Source organism: Lissotriton vulgaris, chromosome 2_1 (genome assembly GCF_964263255.1).
Source record: "Lissotriton vulgaris chromosome 2_1, aLisVul1.2, whole genome shotgun sequence".
NCBI lineage: Eukaryota > Metazoa > Chordata > Amphibia > Caudata > Salamandridae > Lissotriton > Lissotriton vulgaris.
Genome location: NC_141687.1, coordinates 1,780,012,973 through 1,780,032,266, shown reverse-complemented (window position 1 = coordinate 1,780,032,266; position 19,294 = coordinate 1,780,012,973). Strand labels below are relative to the sequence as shown.

General features: G+C 45.2%; 1 protein-coding gene across 1 annotated transcript in view; it reads left to right on the top strand.

Annotated features, from left to right (window-relative positions):
* LOC147733269 (sperm-specific sodium:proton exchanger-like) overlaps positions 1-19,294 on the top strand; it is a 7,973,824-nt gene that overhangs the window by 3,982,756 nt on the left and 3,971,774 nt on the right. Inside the window, exon 13 of the mRNA XM_086956195.1 lies at positions 5,479-5,576. Coding sequence (XP_086812321.1) covers positions 5,479-5,576 — 98 coding nt within the window. The remainder of the gene's footprint in view (positions 1-5,478; positions 5,577-19,294) is intronic.

Here is a 19,294-nt window from a genome sequence, read left to right as displayed (position 1 = left end):
TCTGCTTGTCAACTGTGGAACCAATCAGGGAATCATGGCTTCCAATGAGAACTGCAACCAGCGGCCCGTAGGCGGCTAGAAATAAAAATTGTCGGGAGACAACGGTCCTCCTCCCCTCCCTTGCCCTCAACTCCCCCCACCCTACACTTCTGAAGTGGAAGCATCTGTTGCCCAAAAACCCCAACCACTAACTACCCCACAAAGAGGTGAATCGCTAATCTAAAACGGTTAGCAACAAACAATCAGGAGCATGGCTGAGTTGGACCCCCTCCATGTATACGGATGAATGGCAACAGTAGAAAAACATGGGGTGGATAACGTAAGAGTCATAGGTTGAATCAGACCCGGGATTGTAATGAAAAGGTAAACCCTGGCAGGACCACCCAGTGGAGCCTGGTAGATCCCCTCTCATGGGGTCGGGAGTAGTCCCGCTATACAGGGTCTTGAAGTGTGAAATGTAAGATACGCAATCTATAGCACTGATCACACCCCATCCTCCCCACCAGAGCAACAGATCACAGGTCTCCCAGACAGGTCTGAGTCTGACATGGCCCTCCGCGGGGTGACATCTGATCTTGGGGCGCTACCCACATCGATAAGTGATGAGCCTAGGGTGGGGGAGGAGGCCCTTTGGTTCGAGGCCTACATCGCTGGTGCTGGGACTGTGCCTCCGACGAGTGAGAGCTCCCCTCCGGCGGTTGCCTCATCTTCGAGATGTGGTTTGGTGCTGCTGGGCCTTGGATGCGTCCTGGCTAGGCTGCGTTGTTGTTCTTCGGGCAGGGGAGGGGGCCGCACCAGGTAGGAGGGGCCGCTCCTCTGTAAGCCAGGTCCATGCCGCCTGGGGGGTGTCAAAGAAAAATGTTATGTCTTGGAAGTCATACCAGGAAGAGGAGACCACATCAGAGGCCCATGGCCCTGAGTTTTAACTTGACCTCGTCATAAGACCGGCGCTGAGTCTGCACCTCTCTGGAGTAATCTGGGAAGACCATAATTTTTGTAACGGACCCAGATCCCTGGCTGCCTCCAGAATCGCATCCCTGTCCCGGAAGTTAAAGATTCGAAGGATAACGGGATGAGCAGGACCCCCGGGAGGGCGTTTGGGCTCCAACGCGAACCAGGGGAGAGTTTCTCTTTGGGGATCCAGGAGCAAACCCAGGCCTTAATGAAGGCGTCAGTGCAGCCTTTTTTCACTCCCTCCAGAAAACCCAGGAGGCGCAAGTTGTTTCTTCGTGCCCTATTTTCGGCATCTTTGGCCCTTCAGTGTAGCTTTGAGGTCTGTGTCTGAAGGCGGGCCACCTGGTATTTGAGAGTGCCCAAGTCATCCTTCACCGTAGAGATACAGGACTCTGCCTCTGTGATGCGTGCCCCGGCATTACGGAGGTCCTGTCGAATCAAGGCCACGTCCACCCTCACCTCTCCAATCCTGCTCTCCACCAAGTCTTGTGCAAGGGACTCACGTCTGAGCATACCCTGCCACACTTATGGCGGCCAAAAGCGGTACAAAAGGGGGTGGTGATGGACGGAGCATCTGAATAAATCAAACACTCACACCCAGTCAAAAGATATTGGTTTAATCCATAACCGTTCTTTAGCCCACTCTGCCACCCCAGTTCAGACATGGCTATATGCAAATCAGTCTGTCCCTGTGCCTCATGGGAACAGTCCAACCCGAAGTGCCAAGCCATGTCTTCCCTGGACCGGAAACAAGCTTCCGAGGACCAGTTTCAGGCATTCCAGATGTCTTCAGCCCGGTTTGCTTGAATCCAGTGGCAAAGTGAGCAAGGGACTCACGTCTGAGTATACCCTGCCACACTTAAGGCGGCCAAAAGCGGTACAAAAGGGGGTGGTGAGGGACGGAGCATCTGATTCAATCAAACACTGTCACCCAGTCAAAAGATCTGGGTTTAAGCCATCACCGTTCTTTAGCCCACTGTGCCACCCCAGTTCAGACATGGCTATATGCAAATCAGTCTGACCCTGTGCCTCATGGGAACAGTCCAGCCCGAACTCCCAGGCCATGTCTTCCCTGGACCGGAAACAAGCTTCCGAGGACCGTTTTCTGGCATTCCAGCCATCTTCAGCCTGGCTTGCTTGAATCCAGTGGCAAAGTGAGCAAGGGACTCACGTCTGAGCATACCCTGCCACACTTATGGCGGCCAAAAGCGGTACAAAAGGGGGTGGTGATGGACGGAGCATCTGAATAAATCAAACACTCACACCCAGTCAAAAGATATGGGTTTAATCCATCACCGTTCTTTAGCCCACTCTGCCACCCCAGTTCAGACATGGCTATATGCAAATCAGTCTGACCCTGTGCCTCATGGGAACAGTCCAGCCGGAACTGCCAAGCTATGTCTTCCCTGGACCGGAAACAAGCTTCCGAGGACCGGTTTCTGGCATTCCAGCCATCTTCAGCCCGGCTTGCTTGAATCCAGTGGCAAAGTGATCAAGGGACTCACGTCTGAGCATACCCTGCAACACTTATGGCGTCCAAAAGTGGTAAAAAGGGGGTGGTGATGGACGGAGCATCTGAATCAATCAAACACTCACACCCAGTCAAAAGATCTGGGTTTAATCCATCACCAATCTTTAGCCCACTCTGCCACTCCAGTTCAGACATGGCTCTATGCAAATCAGTCTGACCCAGTGCCTCATAGGAACAGTCCAGCCTGAACAGCCAAGCCATGTTTTCCCTGGAACAGAAACAAGCTTCCGAGGACCGGTTTCTGGCATTCCAGCCGTCTTCAGCCCGGCTTGCTTGAATCCAGGGGCAAAGTGAGCAAGGGACTCACGTCTGAGCATACCCTGCCATACTTATGGCGGACAAAAGCGGTAAAAAAGGGGGTGGTGATGGACGGAGCATCTGAATCAATCAAACACTCACACCCAGTCAAAAGATCTGGGTTTAATCCATTACCGTTCTTTAGCCCACTCTGCCACTCCAGTTCAGACATGGCTATATGCAAATCAGTCTGACCCTGTGCCTCATGGGAACAGTCCAGCCTGAACTGCCAAGCCATGTCTTCCCTGGACCGGAAACAAGCTTCCGAGGACCGGTTTCTGGTATTCCAGCCATCTTCAGCCCGGCTTACTTGAATCCAGTGGCAAAGTGAGCAAGGGACTCACGTCTGAGCATACCCTTACACAATTATGGCGGCCAAAAGCTGTACAAAAAGGGGTGGTGAAGGACGGAGCATCTAAATCAATCAAACACTCACACCCAGTCTAACCGACCACAGCACACTCCGCTGCCTGCAGATAGTGGGGAGAAGCGGGCCCCCCAGGCAGTGAGTCCGGGGTAGGTCAGAGAACCAGGAAGGCCCTGGAAGTCGGGCACCCTTCCTCTCTGGTGTCAGGGCAGTCAATTAAGGTGCCATACTCAAGCAGCCCGTCCTCGAGGTCACAGGACGGTCTTAGGCCAGCTGCCCGGTTCCTCCTGTGGGTCCAGCAGCATGCATCCCCCCACTGCACCCCAAGATGATGGAGGGCGTAAACAGCTGCAGCAGACCCAAGGGGGGATCAGGGTGCCCAGCGGGAGCCACACACAGGGTTGCAGTAAGGCACACAGGCTTCTCCAGCAGGCAATACAGCAGTCCCTGGCCCTAAGTGCGGTCCATCCGGCCAGGCACCACCACGGCCCACAGTCTCACCGCCCGCCAGGGAGGCGCATCTGCGAGGCCTCGGTATTCCACAGTAAAGCTCGGGGAGGCGACACAAAGCTGGTCTCCTAGTCTCCCCACATCCCCAGAGAAGCAGTTCAGGCCGCATCAGGTGCCAGGCACTCCAGCATCCAGCCAGGCAGCCTCGTCCCCCAGGTCCCGCTGTCACTCACCACAATGACGCCCGGGGGCAGGGCCAGCAGAGCGGCAAGGCCCGGTTCCGCAGTCCCGGCCTGTCTCTTCTTCAGCCAAGGCGCGGCATGTGGGTAGCGCCCCAACCTAAGTCGTCCGGAGGGCCGGTCGGCAGTCTCCCCTTGTCACCTCCACCTCCAGTAGATCGCAGGCGCCTTTCTGACCTTCAGAGCGCCTCCATTATGCTCCGGGACCGGTCCTCTCTGATCCAGTAGGCACTGGGGCAGGAGCCCACAGCGCGACTTCAGGCTCACCAGCCTGATCGTCAGTCGCCGGCGCGGTCCGTTTCCGCCAGGAGGGTCCCAGGTGGACAGGGAGTTGAAGGAAAAGCTGGGGTGCCCAGGCCAAGATGTCAGGCCCAGGGACCAGGTGGTGAGGGGGCCGCCATCTTGAGGAAGCAAGACCGCCCGGAGTAGAGGGCAAGCAAAGGCGGCGCGGGCACCAGGCAGCTTTCAAGGAGAGTTCAAGCGATGCGGGCGGGGTAAAGGAGTCGCCTCTGGTAAAGTGGAGCTTTGATGGCAGGTAAAAGTGGGCTGATGCGAGGTGGATGACGGAGGGGGTCCGGAGCACTCTTAGAGTGCGACCGCCATCTTTACGCCTTCTAATAGAGATTTTTTAAGGGCTAAGAGAGTAAAGCAAGGTTAGCATTCTTTGACCTTTTAAAAATACCAGGTGTTCATATGTGATCTGTGTCTAGTCCCAGTAATGTAGGAATATCTGATGTTTGTATGTCAAAGTTCCCCTATTCCCTCTTCATAAATGTCATCAACAAGCAAGTGTCCAAGCTCATGTAAGCATCTGTACCTGTATAGCTTGTTAGCTGACAAACCGCTTGGTGCGGCCAAAAGCAGATACAATTTTTTTTTTTAAATGGGTTCAGCTAAAGATGGGAAAACATCTGGAGGAACATCACACAAAAGATAGTAATTCTCAAAAGGTGGAAAATAGTAAAGGGAGGACGTTTCCTCATCCTTTTGTTCTAGGTGCATATAGTGTTTATTTTTTTCAGTTTCTTCTTATTATTCTATGTTTTCAGGGAAGAGAAATTACAGATGAAGTACAAAACACTTAGGTGGAGGAGAAAGAATACATTTCTTCAGAATGATGCAGTGTTAAATGTGTTTCATTTTACTGATGAAAGGTTTTTAGCTTGGGCAAACCTCAAGTAGTAAGGAATGGGGCGAGCTTAGGAGGAAGAGGACGTAATGCTCAGTTTACTTACCAGTAATCGTCATTACTGAGATTCTTCTCTACTTGCAACATTACCTATGCCCCTCACCCTCCTCCCTTTATTAGCCTCCATTCAGGGATTTGGCATGAAGAGAAAGGACACAGTCTAGGGAAGGGAAATATAGGAGCGTCTTTTCTGCAACTAATTAAATAGGGAAAACAGCTTTGCAAATGGTTACATTTGCTCAATTAGTCAATAATGGGAAGAGTATGGAAAAATCAGTGTAATCAAGATTACGGGTAAGTAACCCGGGCATTATAAAACAAATATATTTGCAATGCATAGATATGGTTTAAAACTGTAGAATGAAATAATTGCATTGACAGATGTTTCATATGTTCCGTTTGTTAGATCGCCAAATATTGATGAATGTGTTTATGATTTACTTTTGTTAAGATGAGCTTCTGGAAACAATACAACACTGGAATGTTAAATCGTGAAACAACGAGAATATTGGTTAATGCAACAGAAAACTATGTTGAAAAAAAAGGAAAGTAAGTGGTTCATTTTCCGTTTGAGATAGGAAACTGTATTTATATGTTTCCAATAAAGAAAAGTTCAAATATGTATGCTACCGGAAATATGTTTCACAGAAACCTTTTGACATATACAAGAGTATGGGCTAGATGTAGGTAATTGAAATTTACCGATTCTAAAATACCGAATTTTACCGATTCGGTATTTTAGAATCCCTAAATGCTAAGTAGCTAAAAAATCTGTAAAAATTACAGAATCGTAATTACCGAATCGTTATTTGCCGCTTAGGTAATTCCCATTCATTCTTATGGGCCTTGAGGCCCATAGGAATGAATGTGAATTACCAAATAAAATAGGGAAAGCTTCAAGGATGGCAGGGTGTCACATTGACACTCTGTTGCACCCCTGAATAGTGCTTGTGTGCACATGTTGCACACATACATGCCCGAACGGCATGTATGTCTGTCACATGGAACAGTTGAAAATGCACAAATTTGCATTTTCAAAGGTATTCGTTATTTACCACCAACTAATAGTTGGTGGTAAATAACTAATCCTTAAAGCACATGAGCTCTCTTTAAAGTGCTTCCTACATGTCATTTACCGATTCGGTAAATACCGAATCGGTAAATGATGGTTCGGTAAATACCGATTCTTTATTTACTGAATCATTCCCTACATCACAATTGGCTCAATACCGGTTGGTAAACCTGAAATGTATCGAATTTCGTGTTTACTGACCGGTAATGGGGCACCTTCATCTGGCCCTATGTCCTTGGCAGATGCGCACAATTTGTTTTGTGCATGCTTTACTGTGTTTAAAAATCCTGCTAAAGTGTGTGTTTATGGTGGAAAGGGAAAGGTGCACTGAGTTGTCATTTCTTCAGAAAAACACACATTTTTGCTACTGTGCTAAATTGTTTAATTGCCTGTCTAGAGTAGGCGAATTAATAACAAAGTAAAAAATTCTTAAGATGGCTTGTAGCCTGAGCTTTTCATATTTTATTGATGAAAAAGCTGGTAAATTAAGCTTTTGAACTCAATTTAGAGCTGAGGAGATACAGGTGAGCTTCAGTGGTTTCAGCAAGGGACACATACTTGTTAATTATGTCTGTTTTGCCATCAAAAGAAGGATTATGAAGAACCTCCTTGTAGAATTTTATGGGCAATTGCTGATTCCCTTGCGGAGATAACCAAGGAATAAACTCTTCATGGTCATCACCATGTGTGGGTTTGGTGGTGGTTTTTCGGGCAAAGCAGGTAAGATGAAGGCATGGGAGATGCGAGAGCCTCAGTTCATTTTGATTATTTTCCTCTGAGGGTGCAACATAAGCAGAGACTACTAGGTTGAAATGCTGGAAACAATGGGCCTCATTTACATTATTTGGATGCACTGCAGCACAGCAAGCGTTCCTATTGCGCTGCCCTGTGTCAAAAGAAAAGAGCAAAATCGTGCAGTATCTACAGGATATGGCACATTCCTTTCCTTTTAGCCCGTGCTGGCACACAATGGGCTGACCTATACCAACGGAGGCACCCTCGTGTCATGGTGCAAGGGCATCCTAGTTGTAGGGGTGATTGTTTCTGTGTGGAAAGGGACACCTTCCTGTACAAAAACAATCACAAGAGGTGTTTTTCTATTCCTATTTGTGCTATAGAATGCAGCACACAAAGGAAAAGGGAAAACATGCAGAAATAAAGGTATTTCTCCTTGTTGTCCCCTGGTGAGGTGTAGGACTCTGATGCAGTCTCAGGTTTACGATACCTTGTAAATATGGGAATGGGTCAGGTTCCATGAATGTTGAGTGGGAACACCCACAGTAACACATACGGAACACTTCTTTCACGCAGGGTAATGCCTGGGCAGGTATTCTGCGCCGCTGGTGCATCAAAAAAAGTGACGCGCATGCGGGGCAATGAACTTGTAAATAAGACCCAATGTGTTTTAGTAAAAAGAGGCAAAACTGAAGATATGTTTTCATTGTATACAAAATCATTGTAGCCTCTGCCGGCTGTAGTCCAACGGTGGAGTACACCAATTACCAAACAACCCTTTATCAGTATCAGAAGAATAATATTTCGACTGAACAAATATCCAATATGCCAACGAATTTGGTCAGAAACATTAGAGAGGGGTTGATTTCTAAATATTCTACATTCCAGCAGTTTTTAGAAAAGCTGTTAAAATCTGCTGCCCGACCCACCTTTACAATATCGCCTATTTTTTATTAGAAAATGTGGGATCTCAACATTCATTACAAAAAAATCTATTATACTTTGGAGTTTTGCTATGATCTAATAGAAAATTTAGATTTCAAATGAAAAAAATATTTCTACATCAACTCTTGCGCTCCTTTTACACGAGAGCTATTACAAATGGAGATTGACTCATGTTCTATAACCATGTCTGCTAATTTTTACCCTAGAAATATTCTGATGTCTCCATTTTTGCATGAGAGATGATATATGGAATCTGTCCTTGCCCAATTTCATATTATGCTCATTAGTAGTACGTTATGTAAATCCTTTCCCCATTTTTGAATGTGCTCCATGAGAAACTCTGAAAAATATGAATAGACTGTTGCGGAGAGGTGGAAAATGGTAACTGTCAACCCCCTTTCTAGAAAAGTCTTAAAAAATTATAAATTTTGCTATCATCTGCTGCAGAGTTGCTAGCATGGCTTCATAACTTCGTAACTTAATTGGGAGTTGGGGGTGACACCCTTAAACAAGCATTTGTAATGCAATAGGTCTCGCATTTGTAAAAGTTAGAGCTATTGGCGTTGTAAATACACTGGGCCATATGTATCAAGCACTAATGAGTTCGCAAACTCCGAAATTCGCAGAATTTCGGCGTTTGAGAACGTATTTTTGCTGATTGGTATGTATCAAAGAAATCTGCGTGCAAATTAAGGAATCGCAAAATTTGCTATTCCTTATTTCCGATTGCATTTAAGGAATCGCAAATTTTTCGATTCCTTAAATGCAATATAAGAAGCATAAAAAAAATGCAAATTGGCCTTAAGGAATCGCAAATTACCACCAACTTCAAGTTGGTGGTTATTTGTGATTTCCTTGAAAAATTCACTTTTTTGCATTTTTCAAAGTGCAATGTGAAGCACATACATGTCCTTAGGGCATGTATGAGCGCCGCATGTGCACCCAGGCTTATTTCAAAGATGCAACAGGGTGTCCTTTGGACACCCCGGCACCCTTGAAATTGCATTCTCAATTTGCGATTAGCAATTAGCGAATCACAAATTGAGAATGTCTTCCCATTCATTCCTATGAGCCCATAGGAATGAATGGGGAGGTATTCCTTAATTGCGAAATGCAATTTGGAATTTGCAATTAGGAAATATGTAGGATTCGCAAAATTTATTGCAAATTCTAAATACATAGCATTTTGCGAATCTCAAATAGCGATTAGCAAAAAATCGCTATTTGAGAATCGTAAAATAACTTCCTGATATATATGGCCCAATGTCTTTTACCCATGTATTTTGAGTGAATGTATGTGGTGTGGAGTGGAATTATGTGGGTTGGATTGGAATTGTTAGTTGTGGAATTGTGTGTGGTGGAATTGTGTGGTATGGAGTGGATCTGTGTGGTAGAGTTATGTAGCCTGGTGTGCAGTGCAATTATATGGATAGTAGTTATGTGGTATTGAATGTATTGGAATCATGTGGAGTGGGATTGTGTGTCATGAAGTGTAATTATGTGGAATGGTATTTTGTGGAATGTTATGTAGTGAAATTTGATTATGTGGTATGTTGTTGAATTTTGTGGCATGATGTGAAATTCTGTGGTGTCGATTGGATATTTGTGTGTTGTGTTATTGTGTTGAATTATGTGGTTTGACATGAAAATGTTTAGAGTTGAATTGTGTGATGCGTAAGTGTGCGGGTTGTGAAATTATGCTGATTGGAATTATGTGGCAAGATATGGAGTGTATTTTCAGTGGATTGTGTTACCAAGTTTAAAAATGATGAAACAATTACAAAGAAAGGAGGCCTTTAATTGCGCACAAATTCACAAAGTTAGCTAGATGTCAAGGTTGAAAGACACGCTAAACACTGGTGAAAAGAAACACTTCACTTTCACTTAAAGTTAATTTAGTAACTGCGTCTGGAGATATGCCTGGAATGAAACAACCCAGAAATGAGTAAAAGAAATAAGGGCCAGATGTAGGTGGCCCAATACCGGTCGGTAACGGCCGAAACTACTGAATTTCTGACGTTACAGACTGGTATTGGGCATTTGGGATGTAGGTGGCGACATTTCAGATTCGGTAATTTACCAAATCGGTAATTTAAGGAATTGGTAAATTACCAATTCCTTAAAATACTGAATCAGTAAATTACCGAATCTGAAATGTAGGGAGCACTCAAATGAGTGCATTGCACAGTTAAGGATTCGGTATTTACCACCAAATAAAGGTTGGTGGTAAATATAAAAAAACTTAATAAAAAGCAAATTTGTGCTTTTTTTACTGTGCGATATGGCAGACATACATGCCCTTAGGGCATAATGTGTGCAATATGTGCACCCATACACTATTCAGGGGTGCACAGGGTGTCAATGTGACACCCTGCCCCCCTTGAACATGGTCCCCCTATTATCGATTCGGTATTTACCGAATCGGTATTTACCGATTCGGTAAATAACGAATCGGTAATTCCCAATCAGTCCTATTGGCCTCCAGGCCCATAGGAATGAATGGGAATTACTGATTCAGTAAATACAGAATCGGTATTTACCGATTCGTAAATACCGAATCGGTAATACCGAATCCTACCGATTCGGTAATATTTACCGAATAATTAGCTACATCCCATTTACCGATTCTGAAATACCGAATAGTTGAAATTCTGTATTTTAGAATCGGTAAAATAGAATTACCTACATCTGGCCCTAAGTTATGAAAAGGCTTCAGTGCCATGAAGTGATGTTGAATAAATACTCCCTTTATTACACATTGGTCCCTTATTACTCGCGCCCCTTTCTTTGCGGAGCGTAGCAAGGCAAGCCCCCAGTTGTTCAGGCTCACAACCGCCCGAAGGACTAACGGGGTGCCAACGTCATTGTTCCAGGACCCTCCCCTGAGGCTCCTGGTATTTGGCTCTGGCACCCTTCCTGTGCTCTTTCAGAGGTATCCTTCTGTACCCTGGCTGCTTCCAGATCACCCTGTAACTCTGTCTGCAACACAAAGAAAACATTATAACGTCCTTAAACCACCCTATGCCTGCCCCAAGCCGGGTAGAGTGGGAGACAGCACACGGGGCAGCAAAGAGGCCCAGCAATGGCAGTGAGAGGGCTAAATACCCCTCCCCATCTTGGGCATGCCGGACATGACGTGTCCAGCGCGCCCTGTAAGGGGACTCCTCTCGAGTCCCATACTTGGGAGGGGAGGCGCCTAAAAGAAACTAATGGTGGCCCTCTGCGGGAGCCGCGGGCAGCCGCATAGTTTCATTATCAGCACATGAGGATCCCCACCCGCAACAAAGTAAGACAATAAGAAAAGGCATGCAAAAATAAATACACCACACAACTTTTGTTTGGAGAAGTTATGTCTGCAGGTTTATTACATACAACAGTATGCAAATTATGGTGGGTTATCTTATGGGTGATCCAAGGGCAGGTAGCCATACTAACCTATGCTACCCTGCCCGCCTGATGAGCCAATCAGCACTCCCCTTGTAGGGTGATCCTCTTACTGGATCATGTGACACATTGGTCCCTTATTACTTGCGCCCCTTTCAGGGCGGAGTGCTGCAAGGCAACCCCCAGGTTGTTCAGGCTCACAATCGCCAGAAGGACTAACAGGCGCCTACGTCACTGTTCCAGGACCCTCCCCTGACGCTCCTTGTATTTGGCTCTGGCAACCTTCTTTTGCTCTTGCAGAGGTATCCTTTTGTACCCTGGCTGTTTCCGGATCGCCCCGTATCTCGCCACAGATTTGGAGCCGGCCCCCGTCGCCTACTGAGCCCCCCACCAACCACAGCCCTACTCTCACTTGCAACCGGCTCCTTCCAGTGTCTCTTGCATGTCCAAGAGCATCATGTCCATACCAACCTGTGACAGGTGAATCTTGTCATCATCAAAGTAGCCTCTCACCTTCAAATGTATCAGCTCATGCCCAATGAGCCCAAAACCTCTCTGGTCTGCAAACTTGCGCATTGCGCTGTTAACCCTTTTGCGTGAATGCTCAACTGTTTCGTTGGACCTGGCCCCTTACCAAGACAGGCGTGGTACTATTGCTGACCAGAAAAGGTCGCATTGGCCCATGCATTTGCTGATCTTCCCCAAGTCTGTCTTCAGTGCCTGTAGGAGAGCCCTCCCTGCCCATGGAGGTGAGATCGTTACCTCCCAAATGGATGATAAGAATGTTGGGAAAAGATCCCTGACCCCCCAAGCACTTCTCTAATTTGTTCAACAGGCTGGCCCACCTCATGCCGGGAAAACCCCACCACTCAAAATTGGTGTGTGGGAACTTTTGCATCCACTTCCTTTGCGAGGCCCACTGTGGCAGTCTTGCGACCACCCCCACCTTCGAACCTGGTGAAATAAACGGATGCCATTTTCACACAACAAACTTTAATAAACATTTCTGCTTGAAAATTGCACCACAAGTCATATTGATCAGTTTCACTGCACGCTCATTATATATTCTCTGCATAAACAGGAAACAAATTACCATGCACACACATTATTTACAAGAGTCCACTTCTGCCCAAGGGGGGGGGCATGGCTCCAGTTCACCAGGAGATGGGTGACCTCTCAAGGACGGATGTAGCGGTTAAAACAGCCGGATTCCCAGCACCCTACTTTCTTGATGCCCTCCTGACCCATACCAGCCTTAAATGCTGCAGTGACCTCCCCAATCCTAAAGGAGTGGCTTGAATATTTCTTATCTACATGGGTCACGTCAGTCCGCTTGATTTAGCCGCCCATGACCTTATCCATCTGGAATTTAGAGAGGGGGACCTGGTCCGCATGAATGAGGAAGTAACCTGGGACATAGGGGCGGACCGCCACATAATCTTTGACTCTGGCCACCGGGAAGTATCTAGCATCCCCAATGGCATTAGTACTATGTTCCTCCCCTTAGCCGCTTGGTCCGTTTTTGACCTTCTGAGGTGAATTACTAACCTGTCGGACACATTCACATCTCATCCTGACTGCATATTGCGTCCATTGACACATGAGTTTTAGCCCTAGCCACCAGTTCACTACTTCTGAAAGCCTCAAAGAATGCGAAGCAGAAGGCTGCCGCAAAATGCCTGGACTCAAACTTCGAGAGGGTGACCTGCTCCACAAAGTCCAGTAAGGCCTGAAGTATGTGAAATTCAATGGGTGCCCTGGTGTCTGGGTCTCTTACCTCTTCTCTCACCCACCCCTTCAAAGCTGCCCTGATCAAAAAGGAGTTAGCAGGGTCCTGTTTCCCACATAGCCTGGCGTCATGAGTTAGGGCTGCCAGATGTCCCCGCACCCATGAAATACTCTTTGACTGTCTCTTAGCCCAGAGTATGAAACCCGGCACCCGTTGCTCCAAAGGGTGCTCTGCCTGGCCTAGAGTTAGTGTAATCCTCTGGAAAGTGGTGAGCTGATTCCTGCATGTCTTCCTGGTCCCAGGTGCGAGAGACTGTTCGCCCAACGCTATTAGTTCTTGTTCCATTGTAGCAGGTGCCAGAGTTGCACAGGGAATGGGGTCCTCATCGCTCTCGCTCGCGGCCAGGTCTCCTGAAAACTGAGCCACTGAAAATGAGAGAGAGAGTCAGCTGCCACGTTCTTGACCCCCTCAATGTGTCTAGACCTAAATTCTACATTACAGTGTAGGCAGACCCTGACCAACTCCCTCAACAGACACAGCACCAGCGGGCAGCTTGCAGTCTGCCCATTGATGGCCTGGACCACTGCCATGTTTTCGGACCAAAACGCTACCTTCCTGTATGACAGCGCCTCTGGCCAAAGGTAAAGTGCAATAACAATGGGTAAGAGCTCTTGCACCGTTATGTTTGCAGTCACCTTCTTTTTCCGCCAAGCATTGGGCCATTTTTGCGCGCACCACTCGCAGTCCATTATTGCGCCAACGCCCTCCCTGCCTGAAGCATCAGTGAAGAGGCTAATTTCCGGACTGCTCGCCCAGGGGGCTCTCCAGATGACCACCCCATTAAATTGCAGTAGAAATCCATGCCAACTGAGTAGGTCCTCTTTTAAGCCCCTCGTTAATCTCACCAGGTGATGTTTATTGCACACGTTAGCTGTGGCCTTCGCTAGTCTCCTTGCGAAGACTCTGCCCGCTGGCACAACCCTGGCTGCAAAGTTCAGCTTTCCTAGGAGGCTCTGAATGACACATAGCGGTGCTTTGTCTTTGCCTAGGAGAGCCTGGATATCCAGCTGCAGTGCCTGCACCTTCTCAGCCGGGAGCCTGGACATACCCTTGACCGTGTCCATCTCAATGCCCAGAAAAGTGAGTATCTGAGCTGGACCCTCAGTTTTCCCGGTGCCAACGGCACCCTCAAGTGTCCTGCCAGTTCCTGAAAGTGAAGTAGTGCTGTGCTGCATTCCTGTGTCACCGCCTTCCCTATGAAGAGGAAGTCTGTAGTGTAGTTCCTATATTCCCAATAGGCTCTGCGCATTGGAATAATATATTCAGCAGTGTAGACATAGGACTGAGGTCATCTAGGTCCCTACTTACTATATTAGACTTAATTAGTTTTGCCAGCTAGCTCAGAGGTCACTAGAAACTTCATTAAATGAATAGGGAGGGGTTAACTCCCCTGATTCAGATAAGAAGGGATTAGCTTCTGACAACCGCATAAACTTTGCTCCCTCAGAATAAAGAGTGTATCTCTAGAGTCCTGTGAAAATAATAGACGGTTATTTCACTCAGTCAATCATGCATACTTAGTTTCACCAGAGTGCAGAGAAATAGAGAGACGGGCATTTTCAATAAAAGGTGTTATATTTTGAGCAATCTTCTTTATCATGCAAGAGAAATGAATTGCCACTATTGAAATACTTATCATAAAGTAAAGTGCGTACAGTAAAAGTAGTATTATGAAATAATACTGTAAAAGCATTGATATGGTTTCTTAGCCATATGATACATTTAAAAAGGATAAAATATATTCATACATTAAACATTGACTAATGTACTCAAGTGGTGCTTCTAAGATACGCCTACCCCGGTGTACCTGACCTAAGCCTAATACAGTGGGAAGGAGTAAGTAAGTTGCAGTTTAAGTTAAGTTAGTTTTTGCCAAGAATCTGAGTCAAGAATTCTCTTAAGGATTTAGTCAGCTCCGTACCTTGGTAATAGAATGTAGGAGGTTTTGTATCTCTTTCTCCGGACTCGATCTCCCAGCAACCCACGAGGGTGGCTGGAAACACCGGAGCTGGTATTTCTCGGCATGAGAAAAAGACAGCGTCTCTCAGTGCGTCAAAAGGGAGGGATGGCTTCCTTCGGCTCCTCGCATCAGCTGGGCTTTCGGGGAAGTAGATAGCCGCTCTGCTTCAAACCACTATGTGTTTGCTTAAGGCAACGTTGGTATATTTATACCTGGAAGGTGCCGGGTTTGACGTAAGGTTGGACATAAGACGTCACTTAGAACTAACAGTTATTTCTGGACTCTAGGAGTTCTTGTGCAAATCAATACAAGAGCAGGGGGATTTCCCGGGCTGCTGGAGGTCTGGTTTGTTTACAGAACGCGTTTTACTTTCTAGGAGTCTAGGGAAGTAGCCTTGCCGTATTTGGACTGCATGGGCTATTACTAAATATGGATATGATTCTTATGCCTTTATAAGGATATTATTTATTATAACCATATAAGGGCATAAATCGTGAATATCGAATTAGGGTCCTAGATAGAAACACAACACCCACTCCACGTATTAATGTCCATCATTACTTAAACTAAGCAATATTAAAAATATAACGATGCATGTGTGTTAACCAACCCACCCCAAAACACATAATTTGCATTTAAAATGGTATATGGGAAATATGCAAAAATTGAGTATTGGTACTGTATGCATTTCAAGCAGTGTTATCATTCAGTTAAATGCATATATATATCAGTTGAATGAATTGCGAAAATGACACATGAAATGGCTCTAAATACAGAAAAGAAGGTCGAGACCATTTCATCACATATTTATACAAATGCTGTACATGTGCCCGAGGCTGAGGTAAAATATTGTCTCTAGAGTTCCTAAATTAGAAGCTCTGTTCTCTAAGAATAGTTCTACTTTAAGCAGAGTACCATGTGCCAGAAATAAGGGTAAATATTTTGGAAGTAAAAAAAAAAATTATTTCGCTTTCAGTGGAAAAAATAGTTCCAAATGTTTTCTGTAGTTGTGTTTATCAAAAACTGAAGGCCGAATTCAGAGTTCAGGGAACGCTGTGTGCTAATTGTTTTTTTTTAAAGTTATTCTCGTTGTTCAGGGGAGAACATCATTTCAGACAGGCTTGCGAAAAATTGGTCTACAACCAGGGGTGAAAGTTCGACCAAGTTCGAAAAAGCTGAAATCGTGCATATTTGAGAATGATTGCTATCATCGATGTTGGGATCAGCAATGCTCACAGGAGGTTGTACCTGTGTGGTGCTGCTTTCATCTCATACTTCACTGCCACCTACTGGTAATGGTGAAGTCTCAACGAATGCTGTCATCAGAATTGGTAGCCGCTGGGGACAACACGTTAAATGAGTCATTACCGGACAAAGCAGAGTATCGATATCCATTGGTACTGCTGTTGGTAGTGTAAGACAGATGTCCAACACGCATTCTTCTCCGCATAGCAGACATCGAAGCACAGGTAAAACGCAATCTTGCCAGATTGGTCTGAATGAAAGAAACCCTTTTGTATTTAGATCTCTTAGCGGGCCAATCCGAGGACCTTAGTAATCCATTCTCGGTATTGTATGGCTTGGATCATCGCTTCCATTGTAGCCTGAGTTTTGTCTGTTGTTTGACTTACCATATCGGAGCAGAAGGAACAAAAATAAAATTCCTGCTACGAGTCCCAAAAGAAGGGATAGACCGCTGAATACAGAATGCACAAAATTCGGGAAGATGCCAAGAACTGCATCGAAGGGTGTTAGCAGTCCCGAAAAAATTGTCTTAAATACATGTGCGATGCAAATGGTATCAGACATGTTTAAGATTTGACTTAACATTTCTACGAAATGCACAGGGCAATTTGTCTATAATATGGAATGTATCTCTGCCGCTGTCCTTGCAACTTGCAGATCATACGTTTCTTTGGACGAGGTCAAAAGCACAGTTGTCTGTAAAAGAATAGACTTCATTATGCTTAAAGTATCAATTCGAATAGAAGAGATAGTCACATAAGGCCATATTGCCGCCTCCATGTCTGGATTGCTGTTTGGATACAATACTTGCATACAGCAAACGACCCTGGACGGTACAGTTACGGGATAGGGTTTTCCTGGCACCATGCCACAACCGCTGTGGTCACTTATTATAACGTAGCTGCCGTTGGAAATCTGTCTGAAAAAATGCTCTATCTGTTTTGCAGGAGTGCCGTGCAGGTGACATGAAAGGTTATTTTAAGAACCCTTGCAGGCTCCATGCAAGTTAATACCTTGACACAGAAGTGTACCACTTAGTGATTTTTTACAATTATCACCACTAAGAAATACCTCTTTATTCCTTTCACTATAACATTTGTGTGTATAAGGTAAATTCCTGGTCGATTTGATGTATCCTTTACCCAACCTTCCATACTGGTCTGCTGGTATATACTCTTGGCAATATTTAAACTGGAAAGTTGTTATCGGAATTGTAATTTTTCCGTGTGTTATCCATTCAATGACAGGTCTTACTGACATTGTCAATGGTAATCTCTCAAGTTTTCAATGCTCAGAATTGTATAGTCTGCTCCTTTTTGTGCCAAACTGTTTTGTTTATCAGTAAGGTTAAAGATAGAAAATAATGACGTTATGTGGATTAGACGCCATGGCACGTAGCCTGAACGAAGATTTTGCAAAGTCCCGCCTAGCTGTACAATAGAACGTAATTGGGACTGACCATGTTGTAACATTATCAAGTCCTGCTCTATTATATCAATAGTAGATGATACAATGCTGTCCAGTGAATATATTCTGGAGGGCAGAGTCGTTAACCCATTGTCCACTATAGAAAGTGATTTTTCCAAATTAATACGATAAATTTCTCGTAATTTTTCGGCTGTTTCAATTTGCATTACTTTCCAAGCTTCATTGTATGTAGCGCCTATACCGGCCGCTATGAAACGTTTTTAACGCTGTTTGCGATGTCCCAGTATGAAATCTTGCACGTCAGCACCGTCTTTAAGTAAAGTCAAGTGTTGCTTAATTTTAGCCAGTGTGGATTTCTGTAGCCACTCAAGGCATACTTTCTCTACACTGTATGTTGTAACTATCCCTGGATGTTGTCTCTGGGAGTATCTAGGGTCTGGCCTGTTCTGTTTAAACCCCTGTGTTTTGTTCAGGAATCTATCTTGACAGTTATTTGTGTCTGTGGGCCAGATCAACCATTTTTTCCAATCAGGCTGTGTTCTGTTTTGGTATAAAATAGGGGATACGTCTATCTCCATGTCTGTAGTGCTATTACTATCAGATATGGGCTTCGGAATAGACGGTTTATTTACGTCTTTTATCTTTGCTAGGCCAAGACAAGTAGTTTGTTGAATTGTGTCATTCAGAAATATTAGTTTTTCTGGTATTATGCAGGCCTAAATAATGCATCTAGGCCTTGTACCTGCCATTCTTTTGAACCCCAGATGTTTTTTGTTTCAACATTGGTTTTCCAGAATTCAAAACCAAATGTAGACATTTTGTCATAAACTTTTTCAGAATAAATCAATTTAGTATTTGTCAACATTGTTTTCATTCCTGTCTTATTTAACATTTTGAAATAAAACGTTTCTGGATCACTATTGTTAAACCCTGAGAAGTATTGGAATTTCTCATAAAATGTTTTTGAACTGCCTTTTGGACAATGTTCCCATTGATTGTAAGTAAAAACATTTCTAGGCTGAGCAGGTTTATGTGTTGTATTTCTATCTAGGACCCTAATTCGATATTCCCGATTTATGCCCTTATGTGGTTATAACAAACTATATCAAGGCATAAGAATCATACCCATATTTAGTAATAGCCCATGCGGTTCAAATACGGCAAGGCTAATCCCCTAGACTCCTAGAAAGCACAACACGTTCTTTAAACAAACCAAGCCTCCAGCAGCCCGGGAAATCCCCCCTGCTTTTGTTTTGATGTGAACAAGAACTCCTGGAGTCCAGAAAGAACTGTTAGTTCTTAGTGGCGTCTTATGTCCAACCTTATGTCAAACCCGGCACCTTTCAGGTATAAATATACCAACAGCTGCCTTAAGCAAACACACAGTGGTTTGGAGCAGAGCGGCTATCTACTTACCCGAGAGCCCAGCTGATGCGAGAGCCCACGGAAGCCGCCCCTCCCAATTGACACACTGAGAGAGACGCTGTCTTTTTCTCCAGCCGAGAAAATCCAGCTCCGATGTTCCCAGGCACCCTTGCGGGTTGCTGGGAGATCGAGTCCTGAAGAAAGAGATACCAGACCTTCCGCATTCTATTATCAAGGTACGGAGCTGACTAAACCCTTAAGAGAATTCTTGATTCAGATTCTTGGCAAGACCAACTTAACCAACTTAACTTAAACTGCTACTTGCTTACTCCTTCCCAAGTATT